Below are 12,276 nucleotides of genomic sequence, written 5' to 3' on the forward strand. Positions count from 1 at the left end.
AAATATAAGAAGCATAGAGAGCAGAAACTTACAGCAATGTCTTGGCAATCACTAAGATTAACCAGTAAATTTAAATGATAAAAAGTTTGTTAGTTGTTTGAAAGGAAATCAGACACAGGAGGTGATGAGGAGACTTGATACCCAAGATGAAGCATAGATATGATGGGAAATGAAGACTGTAACCTGTTTTTATTAGGATCCAACGCACTATGTGGGAGTCCTAAAGGAAAATGCTACTTACCAGTATGCATCTGTTCTTGGCATGTAGAGCTGCAGAAACTCACGCTGTGCACAGATCGCCATCTGGTGTTGAGCTCGGATGCTTGCACCTTGTTGTTGTCTTGGAAGAAGTCTTTGTAGTCACGAGATAAGTGACTCCTCCCTTGGACGACAGTGCGCATGGGCATCGACTGAATCCTCAGATTGTTTTTCGCCATGAAGGGAAATGATGGAGTTTGTAAGAAACAGAAAAGATGTCCATGTGTAATGTATCTAAGTAAGATAACACTGGAACAGATACAGGTTCCAGGAAGGTGGGTGGGCGTGTGAGATTCTGCAGCTCTACATACCAAGAAGAGATGCATACTGGTAAATAGCATTTTCCGTTCGAGGCATATGAGCTGCAGAATTCACACAGCATAGACTGTAAAGCAGTGTCTCCCCTAGCAGTGGTCACCTGTATCCATTGCAGTGGTTTGAAAAAAAGTGTTTTAAGAACAGCCTGGCATACTGAAGTTTGTTGCTTCGCCTGCACATCTACACAATAGTGTTTGGTGAAGGTGTGTGTGGTAGACCATGTTGCTGCCTTACAAATGTCTTCTAGGGGAATGTTCCTAAGAATGCCATGGAAGCCCCTAGTTTGCGTGGAGTGCGAGATTTAGGGGTAATTGTCAATGTGCGTTTAGCTTTCAGGTAGCATATTTGAATGCATTTAACTATCCACCTGGCAATTCCGGCTTTGGGAATGGGATTGCCTTTATGAGGGGGGGGGGGGGGGGGGAGAGAAAGCTACGAACAATTGGTTTGTTTTCCTTAAAGGTTTAGTTCTATCAATGTAATAAAGTATAGCTCTTTTGACATAAAGTGTGTGAAGAGCTCTCTGCTATAGAATCTGGGTTTTGGAAAAACACTGGTAACTCTACAGATTGATTAAGGTGAAAAGCAGAGATTACTTTGGGAAGAAATTTTGGATTTGTCCTAAGGACCACCTTGTCACGATGTATTTTTAAGAATGGTTGACGGTTGTGCTGAATGGATGGTACACTGTTTTTTCCTTTTTTCTCTTTGCATAAAATGGCAATTAAAAAAAAAAAAAAGAATGGTTCTTGTATGGTTAAAGCCTGGATCTCACTCACCCTCCTGAGAGAGGTGACTGAGACAAGGAAAGCTACTTTCCATGTAAGGAACTACAGTTCACATTTGTGTAGAGGTTCAAATGGGGGACAATGTTTAGATTCCACACTGGAGAGGGTAGCAGTGTAGGAGGAATTATTCTTTTAAGTCCTTCCATAAAGGCTTTGATAGCGGGTACTCTAAACAATGACAAATGTGGTCTGTTTTGTAGGTAGGCTGCAAGGGCAGCGAGATGTAATGGTATAGATGAGTATGCTAGATTGCATCTTTCTGGATGCAGCAAATAACAAATGATGTTCTGAATTGAAGCATCTAGCGGGTCAGTTTTGTTATTATTGCAGTAAATGACTAATCTTTTCAATTTAGCTGTATAGCAAGCTCTAGTAGTGGGGTGTCTGGCTTCGTTAACATTGTTCATACAGTCAGGTGGGAGGTTGAGGTAACCGAACACTAGGACTTCAGGAGCCAGATTGCTAGATTCAGTTGTGCTGGATCTGGGTGCCTTATGTCGCCATGTTTCTGCGTCAGCAGGTTTGGGGAGAGACGTAGTTTTTGGTGCGGAACTACTGAGAGTTCGAGGAGTGTTGTGAACCATGGTTGTCGTGCTCATGTGGGAGCAACTAGGATCGTCTTGAGAGACTGTTTGAGCTTGCGTACTACCAGCGGAAAGAGCAGAAGTGGCGGAAAAGCATACGCAAATCTGCCTTACCAGTTCATCCATATCGCATTGCCCTTGGACAACGGGTATGGGAACCTGGCAGCGAAGGTTGGGTATTTTGCATTTTCGTGTGTGGCTAACAGATCTATGTCTGGGTGGCCCCACCTCTGGAAAGAGGGCTGAAGAACTTGCGGATTAAGTTCCCATTTGTGTATTTACTGAGTCGGACGATTTAACAGATCTGCAATCTGATTGTTCACTCCTGGAAGATGTTCTGCCAGAAGATATGTTCTGTGGAATGGCCCATCTCCATATGCTTTGCGTTAGATGAGACCGCTGAAAAGAATGTGTCCCTCCTTGTTTCTGTATGTAATACATTGCTGTCATATTGTCGGTGCGGACAAGGACAGTTTTGTTGAGAAGATGTGCTTGGAATTACTTTAACGCTAGAAATATTGCCAGTAAATCTAGGTGATTGATGTGGAGCACGTTTTGTTGAGTACTCCACCTGCCCTGAATTGTGTGGTTTAGGAGATGGGCTCCCAAGCCGGTGAGTGATGCGTCCGCTGTTAGCACTATCTGTGGAACTGGCTCTAGGAACGGCCGCCCTCTGGAAAGGTTTTGTGTGTTCCACCCCTGCAGAGAGCGATGTGTGCAGCTGTCCACCAACACCAGATTTGTAAGTTGACCTTGAGCCTGGTTCCACTGACGTGCTAAGCATTCCTGTAAATGGCGCATCTGAAGTCTTGCGTGAGGTACAATGAAAATGCAAGAGGCCATTATTCCTATGAGCTGCATAAACACTTGAGCTGGGAGAGAGAGTTGGGGTTGAAATTTTGTGATGAGGGTTTGCATACTGGCTATCCTGATTGGATTGGGGTATGCTAGAGCTTTGGAAGTTTCTATTGTGGCTCCCAGACACTGATGAAGGTAGGAGGGCTGAAAGTGCGACTTGGTTTACTGTGAACCTCAAGTCATACAGTAGCTGAATCGTTTGGCAAGTGTGGTGAACACATTGGCTGTATGACGTAGCTTTTATCAGCCAGTCGTCCAGGTCATCAGAGTCAGAGTCATCTGCTTCGGATACGTTGTCGAAATCCTCCGAATCTTCTGCCTGTGGAACGTCGGGCCTTCATCGAAGATGTCCTCTGGCACCGGAGCAGCCTGTTGCGCCATAATGTGTTGTCGAGCCGGGCGACCACGGATAGTCTTCTTTGACCGTAAGGAGGCGCAGTATTAGCAATTGTTGTCCTCCTGCTCGGGCGAGAGACAGAGGTAGCAGACCTTGTGTTGGTCACTGTGTGGGAATTTAGCTCCACACTGGGGGGCATTTTTTAAATGGCGTACTTTCCATTAGCCGTAGGCCCGAATGCAGTCGATAGGCCCAGTGGCCCGCGTCGATGACCGGAATCGAGTATGTGAGCTAGCGCTTCGAAAGGCATGCTAGCGTAAACAATACAGTCAAGTTTGCGATGGTTTGCACGTCGAAAGGTTTGAAAAACACGGAACCGAACCAAAGCGCTGAAGTTACATCCAAACCCGATGGCGGAAAAAACAATCTGAGGATGGAGTCGATGCCCATGCGCACTGTCGTCCAAGGGAGGAGTCACCTATCTTGTGACTACAAAGACTTCTTCCAAGACAACAAGGTGCAAGCATCCGAGCCCAACACCAGAGGGCGATCTATGAACAGTGTGAATTCTGCAGCTCATATGCCTCGAACATACATCTTTGCATGAATTCAACGTGATAATAAGATCTTTGAAGAGCATGGCACCACAGTCATGTGAAAAGTGATCTATGTAACTGCTTTTCAAACCACAAAGAGCAGTTTAAGTAGCTTAAGTTATGAGAAATTTGTGGCTGCACTCTGCAGCTGTCCGCAGAATGCCATCATCTTCAACCCAACTGATGAGATGCCTATGGATCTATTCATATTCAAACAAGAGTGCTCCTGCACAGAGATCTTAGCTGCAACACAGATGTTTGCGAGAGCTCCCCTGTAATCCCCAGCAATGTGGTAAGGTGATGCTAGAGGAAATGAAAACTTGTGTGGTGAAGATAAAGAGACATGGAACATTTGCAGCAATCTCCGATTTCTAGCCAGTACTGCCATTTTTAGAGGAACAACACTACAAGACCTGCATACTCTGCCTTATTAAGGGATAGTACATTATAATGTCAGCCCGGGTGAGCAGCTAACAACTGGCCTCACTGCAAAGTCCTCCAAGGCACAACAGTATAGCTCATCAAAAAGGGCAATACATTTGTTGTAAGGCCCATAAATCTCAGATGGATCGGGCATTAGGATACTTTAAGTAAGGTCAAAGAAGTGATTTTGAGAGACATAAGATTGAACTAAAGCTCATTGCTGCTGCTCACCTGGACAGTAAATATATGGGCAATGAGCCCATCAATATCGCTCACCTGGACTGAGAAGATGTTGGCTGTATGGCCAGTGTGCATGGAAAGCAGCTTCTTATGGAGTAAAGGATCCCAGACGATAATGTGCTGATCATCAGAACCTGAAGCCAGTAAGCTGAAAGGAGAGAAACACAGAGTGTACAAGAGCTAAGAACATCATGTGACAGTATGGGCACAGGCAAGTTACTCACAGCGGAGACTAAATGCAGAGAAGAACTGAAGAGTACTGTTTAGGGAAGCACAAAAAAGATGTAACATGCAAGTGAAAGGGGGAAAAGAGAGAACTTAAAAGAGGGTGGTTAAGAGCAACTTACTCTCCTTTTTGGTTCCACTGCAAACAGTTAACGCATCCTGAGTGACCCTTAGCAAAAAAAAAGCAAGAGTATTAAGAAGTCTCTACACTTCACCACTGCCATCCCCCTCCCTCCTTCCGTTAACAGAAGATTACAGAAAAATGATGTACACATTCAGAGTGAAAGGATAAGGTTTACAGCCCTGCACATTCTTTACATTATCGTTCGCACAAAACCATTAACTCTTTCAGCACAAAAGTGGAATGAAAAATGTCCTAGCTATCGTATAGGAAAGTTGCAATTCTATTAAGGACTCGGAGGCGAGGATTATGCTATCCTTGCTTCACTTTATTGAAGAGCAGCCATTTCACAACACTTTAACAACTATCATTCCCATGAATCCTTGGGAATGCCATAAGAAAAATCAACAATGTCCAATGGGAGAACAGTCCCCAAGCTCCAGCCAATCATGGCATCCCAGGCCAGGACATAGTTCCTCATCTGTGTCCTCTCGGTCTCTTTTGCCACGCAAGTCCAGCCGTTTTATCTTCTTCATGCATCCTGCTTACTTGCATCCAATCCTACAACCAAAGGACATATTTTATCCACAACACATGGTTAAGGTTTAAGCCTGTAAACAAAGCAATGATTCCGGACATCTAGAAACAAATGCAAACTTAGAATAGATATGGAACACCAGAGCCAACTGACTTCACTGAAATATAAAGGCTTAGTACTTACTAGTCACGGGAGGGTTAATCCTATTCAGGATCACAGGTGGGATAATCCTCGCCTCAAAGTCCTTAATAGAACTGAAACTTTCCATTTCGAAAGCTAGGAAATTTTTCATTCTAGGTCAGGACAAGAGGCGAGGATTATGCTAGTTCAAAGCTTACTTACCACCAAGTCAGCCATATCCAGTACCAGTTTAAAATAAAATATTTTAAAGGTAGAGTCCGAAGATCAATCCGCTGCATTGAGGATATCCTCCAAATGAGCACCAAAAGGAAACACCTTTGAAGCCATTGCTCAACACGCCGGATGGGGTCCAAAAATTCACAAATCAATGTCTGCTTCTTGCATCACCCAACTCACTCAACGGGCAATAGTGGGAGAAGACACCACCTTATGAGGTTTCATCCAAGCGATGATGTGCTGACGCTAGCCCATAGGACTGAATTTGGCGGACATCTCATACGCCTTAAGGCAACCCACTACGCACAACTTGGGAGAATCAGGAAAGGCCAGATATGAAAAGACCTTTGTACCACATTTCTTCCTTCTGTGGATCGTGAATGTTAATCCAGAGGGTGAAAAGGTGCACCCCGTGATATCTAGGGCTTAAAGGAGATCAGACAAAGCAGCATGCCAAGTTTCGCTGAGAGTTCCTTTCTGGGAAAAAAACGGTTTGGTTGCCACAAAGTAGGTTAAGCACCTGGTTGACATCCCAGAGTGCTGAATACATTGGTTATGGAGTGAGTGACAGTCTAATTGCCCTCAAGAGGAGACACACAAAAGGTTGCTCCACAAGTGGTAAAACATCCACTGGGTCAAGACCCGCTGAAATTGCAGACCGGAAGGTTTTGATTGACCTATACGCTAAACTGTCCTCTACCAAGGTAGCCAGGAAATTAAGGATGTGGATTATATCCGCTGCCAGGGGATCGAGACAGTTGCAAACAAGGGGTCCATCGAAGCCAGGTGGATTTGTATTGTTTGATCATGCTGTTGGCCCAGGCCTTGGACAAGAATCCCTCAGCTGCGACTGAAAGGCATGGGACCGACCATCATACCCTGTAATCCACCATGCCTTGAGTGACAGCGACCCCCTAGGATCAATGGATGAGGTCGCTGGTCCGGATTGCAAAAACAACAATTGATGGACAGAATGCAGAACAATGTCATACATTCACCCCATTACAGAGATCTGGGCCTAATCCATCGTTTTTTTGCTCACCATGCCATTCCAGTTTGAACCCAGCCATATGCAAATCAGTCTTGACCCGGTTTCTCCTTGGATTGAAACTAAGCATCCTAGGACCGGTTTCGGGGTTTCACCCCTCTTCAGCCAGGATAGCTTGATTCCAGTGGCATGGAGAGCACAGGACTCCCGTCTGAGCATACCCGTCCCACTCGGGGTGACAAATGCAAAAACAACAGTTGATCGACAGAATGCAGAACAATGTCATACATTCACCCCAGTACAGAGATCTCGGCGTAAATACAACATTTTTTGGCTCACCATGCCATTCCAGTTTGAACCCAGCCATATGCAAATCAGTCTTGACCCTGTGCCTCATGGGAACAGTCCAGCCCGAACTGCCAAGCCAGCTTCTCCCTGGATTGGAACCAAGCAAACTGGGATCGGTTTCCGGGTTTCACCCCTCTTCAGCCAGGATAGCTTGACTCCAGTAGCATAGTGAGCACGGGACCCACGTCTGGGCATACCCTTCCCACCCCGAAACCGGTCCTAGGATGCTTGATACCGGTCCAAGGAAGACATGGCTTGGCAGTTCGGGCTGGACTGTTCCCATGAGGCACAGGGTCAAAACTTATTTGCATATGGCCATGTCTGAACTGGGGTGGTGTGGTGAGCAAAATAACGATGGATTAAACCCAGATCTGTGACTGGGGGTGAATGTTTTGCCAATGTGCAACATTCCGTCCATCATCTTGTGTGTTTTGCTGTTCGTCCTAAATGGGAAGGGTATGCCCAGACGTGGGTCCCGTGCTCACTACGCCACTGGAGTCAAGCTATCCTAGCTGAAGGGGGGTGAAACCCCGAAACCGGTCCTAGGATGCTTGATTCCGGTCCAGGGAAGACATGGCTTGGCAGGTCGGGCTGAACTGTTCCCATGAGGCACAGGGTCAAGACTGATTTGCATATGGCCATGTCTGAACTGGGGTGGCGTGGTGAGCAAAATAACGGTGGATTAAACCCAGATCTGTGACTGGGGGTGAATGTTTTGCCCATGTGCAACATTCCGTCCATCATCTTGTGTGTTTTGCTGCTGGTCCGGATTGAGCAGAAGAGCTGGAAATAGGGAGAGTTGGATTGGAAAATCCCAAGAAAGTTCCAGAAGAAGTGGAAACCAAACTTGCGACTTCCATAACTGAGTGATCATCACCACCTCCGCCTTCTGGTGCCTGACCGGTGCAGAGGCTCTCGTAATCATGGCGAACGGGGGAAAGGCGTAACCCTTCTCCAGCTTCCAATCCTGGAGGAAGGCGTTTTTGGCTACAGGCAGAGGGTCTGGCCTCCAACTAAAGAATCTGGGAATTTGATGATCTAGCCTGGATGCAAAAAACTCCACTGAAAACAGACTCCACGTCTCATGGAGGTTTGAAAACACTTCTGCATGGAGCCTGCAAGGCTTGAGTGCCGGAAGTTGCAGGATTAGAATTCCGCCACCTGATTGGCCTGACCTGGCCGGTACTCCGCTGTGACCGAAATCTGACGATCCAGATAATACTGCCAGAAACTGGCGACCAGGTCTGAGACAGCCTTCAACAGAGTGCCGCCCAGATGGTTCATGTATCGAACTGCCGATACGTTGTCCATCTTGAGAAGCACACAGGACTGGATGGTATCCTTGGTGTAGCATTGGATCGCAAAGGACCCCGCGAGCAATACCAGGCAATTGATATGTAACCTCTGTTCGAGAGGGGACCACATCCCTCCTGTGGAAAACTTGCCACATCTGGCGCCACAGCCGGATCTGCTGGCAGACCAGGGCGGATCCGAAGATCACTCATGCATTCCAAGCATCCACATTAGCTACCCACCAGCCAATCTCCTCTCGTGCCTCCTCGAAAAGCTTAACCATTCGAGAGTACGAAAGACCATTGCGTAGATGTGCGGCCTTTAACCGCTGCAAGACACGATAGTGGAGAAGCTCCGGCAAGATGACCTGGATGGAAGAAGAGAGAAGGCCCACCAGACACAACCTGCCTCAGTGAGACTTGTTGCCTGGCTTAAGTATACCGCAATTCGGAATGAATCTTCACCACCATCCGAACTGAACACAAGGTAGCTTCGACGGATTCGATCAAGAACCCTTGAAAAATGACCTGAGAAGGGACCAACAGGGACTTGGATTAGTTGACGGCGAAGCCCAGGCTCTGTAAAAGGTTGACTGCCGTCTGAAGCTGGAGTGACCACCTGTGCGGGCACTGGGTCACTATCAGGATGTCGTCGAGGTAGATGATGAGCCGGATCCAATGTGCTCTCAGGTGTTCCACGACCGGTTTGAGAACCTTCGTGAAACACTATGGGGCAGTGGAGAAGCCGAAAGGCAGAGTGGTAAACTCGTAGGTCCAGGCCACGACACAAACTGTAGAAACATCCAGGAAAATAGGAATCGAGAGAAAGGACTCCTTGAGATCCAGGTGCACCATCCTATCCAGAGGTCTTAGAACGTCTCGTAGGAGGTGAATCCCCTTCATCTTGAAGTGGCGATAAACAAGCCACTCGTTGAATATCTGCAAGTTGATGACCGGCCGCTGACCCCCATCGGTCTGGTCAACCAGGAAGATATTGCTGAATAAACCCCTGGGGTGTTGAATGGAAATTTAAATAGCCCCTTTGGCTAGGAGGAAACCCACCTCCTCGTCTAAGAAAGTGGTTTTGGCCACCAAAACCTGGATGGGTGCGGGACCTCGAGCTACCTGGGAACCCTGTAAAATTTGATTTGAAATCCTTGCACCGTCTGCAGGACCCACGCAGCCCCCTGTGATGGAAGTCCAAGTCAGAAAAAAATTTGCCAGTCGGCCCCCTACTTTTTGAAGGGAGAATACTCACCGGAATTGTTGGAGGAGCCCGTGCCTCTGGCTCCGCCACGTCTCCCTGTGGTGGGATAAAAGTTGGCGAATCTGGCCTGGTCCTGGCCTTGGCGGGAGCCTTGCCCTCTGGGAGGGTACCAAGCATTGGGCCGGTCGAGCAGCCCCTACCTTGACTGGCCCATTAAAAACCCTGGTGGGAAAGACTTTTTAATTCAGGACTGAGCCTTGTCCAGGGAGGTGAAAGTATTAACAAACTTCCCTAATTTTGTAATAAAGGGGTCCCCTAACAGCTCTCCCTGAGCTATAGCCACTGCTTCACAGTCAGCCAAGTCCCAGAGCTTGGGGTCCAACTTAATCAACAAGGAGCGATGCCTCTATGTAGAGAGCGCACAGCTGGCGTTTCCCAAACAAATGATGGCACATTGTGCCCAAGCAGAAAGGGTTTCTGGGGAGATTAGGGTACCTGAGGACTTGTCCTCTTTGGTCATGTCCAAGATCTTAGAAAGGGGACACAGGAGTTTGTCCTGGCATGCCCGCCAGTACCTCTCTCTACCCTTCTGTGGATCTTTAATGAACTTTTGTAGGAAGGTGGTCATTCTGGGATTTATATCCGGTGTAGGAGCCACCTTCCCTTACAGGGAGGGGCCTTGTGCTGGGTGTCAGCCAAGATTCCTTGTGAGCCAGCCTCACTGCTGTGGGTCAAGACACCAAACCCCTGGTGCAATCATTTTAAGGGGTCCCGCATGTCCCCACAGGTCAATGACCTGCTAATCAATTACAGACCCCTACCCTGTAGGGCGGAGCGTCCGACACAACCATGCAGAGTACAGACCCCCCCTGAACAGGGCATCAGAGAAGCATTAAAACTGCCCAATCGGGTCGATATGGACCACACTTCGGGGCATTGCTCTCCAGACGGCAAGGCTCCCCGTGGCGCTCAGCTCCCATTCCGCTGGAATGAAAGGAATTTGAAGAGCGTGCCACAGTAGACCACTGCGCTGTCAAGCGCCCCGTAGGTGCGGGAGGACAGCACCACAGAGCCGCACCATAACAGGTGGCCGCAAAGGAGCGTCATGCATTCTCAGGGCTGAAGTGAGAAACCGCTCATAAAGCGGAAATAATTAACCAATGTGCAGCACATAAAGTAAAAACTTATCGTACAATCAGCACCATGCAAGTAGCAATTAATTATCAGCGTAAACACAGAAAAGTAAGAGGTAGGGATAAACACCACTTATCTCGGCTACGAGCAGTGAAAGAAGAGGCTAAGTGGACACAGAAGACGGACAATGTTATGGGCTGGGATGCCCCGAGTGGCTGGAGCTTGGGGATTGTTCTCCCATTGGCATTGTTTTTTTTCTTATAGCATTCCCAAGGCTTCATGGGAATGGTAGTTGTTAAAGTGTTGTGAAATGGCTGCTATTCAATACAGTGAAGAAAGGATAGCATAATCTTCGCCTCCATTCCTGACATGGAATTGCTGTTGGCAGTCACTGCAGAGAGGACAAAGATAGGACAGGAATGGAATATATAAATCCCCTTGCTTTTCTCGGCAGGTGTGAGAGAAACTTGCAGGCACTGTGAGAAACTAAAATCTTTTTGGAGGACCTCGGGCTCCAATACTTCCTAACTCACATCTTTTATAAACACTAAATCCCATCTAAAAAAACAAGCAGTGCGCCAAAGAACAATAAACATACAGTCAGGGAAAAAGACCACAAACCTTCTTTTCTCAAGTAGGAAAACAGATAACTTGACAACTGTACTTTCTAAATAAGGCATGGTCAGTATCCATAGGGGCATTTACATCTTCTGTACTGAACTTATGCATTATTGATGTCACCCTGTGAATCTTCTCGAACCTCTATACCTGTGTATAACTTGCATCACTGTCAGGGACTGCTCTTACTACTACCAGATCATCAGTTAAATTATCCCCAAAATGCCTCAAAACTACAACACTTGTGCGTTTTAGATATCGGTCATAGGGCCCCTTATCTTCTCTACATGTGCACTGATACCACTTTCAGGAACTCTCACAGGTTTAAACCTGTGCATCGCTACCCGTCCCCTTCAGCCCCAGCCTCACTTTTATCTTTCCACAGTCATCAGTCCTAAAAATAATCACTACAGAGCTTGTGTGCCTGTGCTTCAGTAATATCACCACAGGGAACAGGAGACCTGACACCAGTGCAACAAAGTTATTACCTGCAATTGGATATCAACGTCTGCACACGTGTAACTGATATTGGCCCAGCAAAACTCATTCTTTAGCTAGGCTATTTCATGCATTTCAGGGAAGATTAACCCTGCGTTCAGTTATGCCTCCATATTTGAAAATACACAAAAATACACAGTTATGCCTCCATATTTTAAAATACACAAAAACATCACTTGTGTATGGTGTACTGGGCAAGAGTCTCAGTGGCATAAAACCCTGGAATCCCACAACTAAGCTTCCATCCAATATGACCCACACATTCTTTAAATTTATGGTACTGTTAAGATTAATAAAACAAAATTATAGAGTATTGAAATAGTGGATCTGGAATAAATAGAACAAAACCGCCCAACAAACGCACAGGAGAGTAGATTATGCTATGTGACCTCACCTGCAGCTCCGCCTCCAGGCCCAGGCGTTGGATGAAAGGGTCCGTGACATGGTAGTAGCGCTCAAAGCGCACTGCGCCAGTCTCCTGCTCGACAAATGTGCAAAGAATAATAGTATGATTACAGCAAGTAGCATCATAAGCCTTCTTTCACCTC

The 12,276-nt window shown here is 46.8% G+C and overlaps 1 protein-coding gene across 9 annotated transcripts in view; it reads right to left on the reverse strand.

Annotated features, from left to right (window-relative positions):
- Nucleotides 1-12,276, reverse strand: part of WDTC1 (WD and tetratricopeptide repeats 1) — a 475,018-nt gene that overhangs the window by 356,490 nt on the left and 106,252 nt on the right. For 8 of the 9 annotated variants that reach the window (XM_085647700.1, XM_085647694.1, XM_085647701.1 and 5 more), the window contains 3 exons: nucleotides 12,123-12,206; nucleotides 4,750-4,796; nucleotides 4,439-4,550 (listed from right to left, as the gene is read on the reverse strand). In XM_085647700.1, the coding sequence (XP_085503826.1) occupies nucleotides 4,439-4,550; nucleotides 4,750-4,796; nucleotides 12,123-12,206 (243 nt within the window). Of the gene's footprint in view, nucleotides 1-4,438; nucleotides 4,551-4,749; nucleotides 4,797-12,122; nucleotides 12,207-12,276 lie in introns of those variants that run through there. The other variant, XM_085647702.1, reaches the window with a different exon arrangement.

Source organism: Triturus cristatus, chromosome 3_2 (assembly GCF_964204655.1).
Source record: "Triturus cristatus chromosome 3_2, aTriCri1.1, whole genome shotgun sequence".
NCBI classification, from domain to species: domain Eukaryota; kingdom Metazoa; phylum Chordata; class Amphibia; order Caudata; family Salamandridae; genus Triturus; species Triturus cristatus.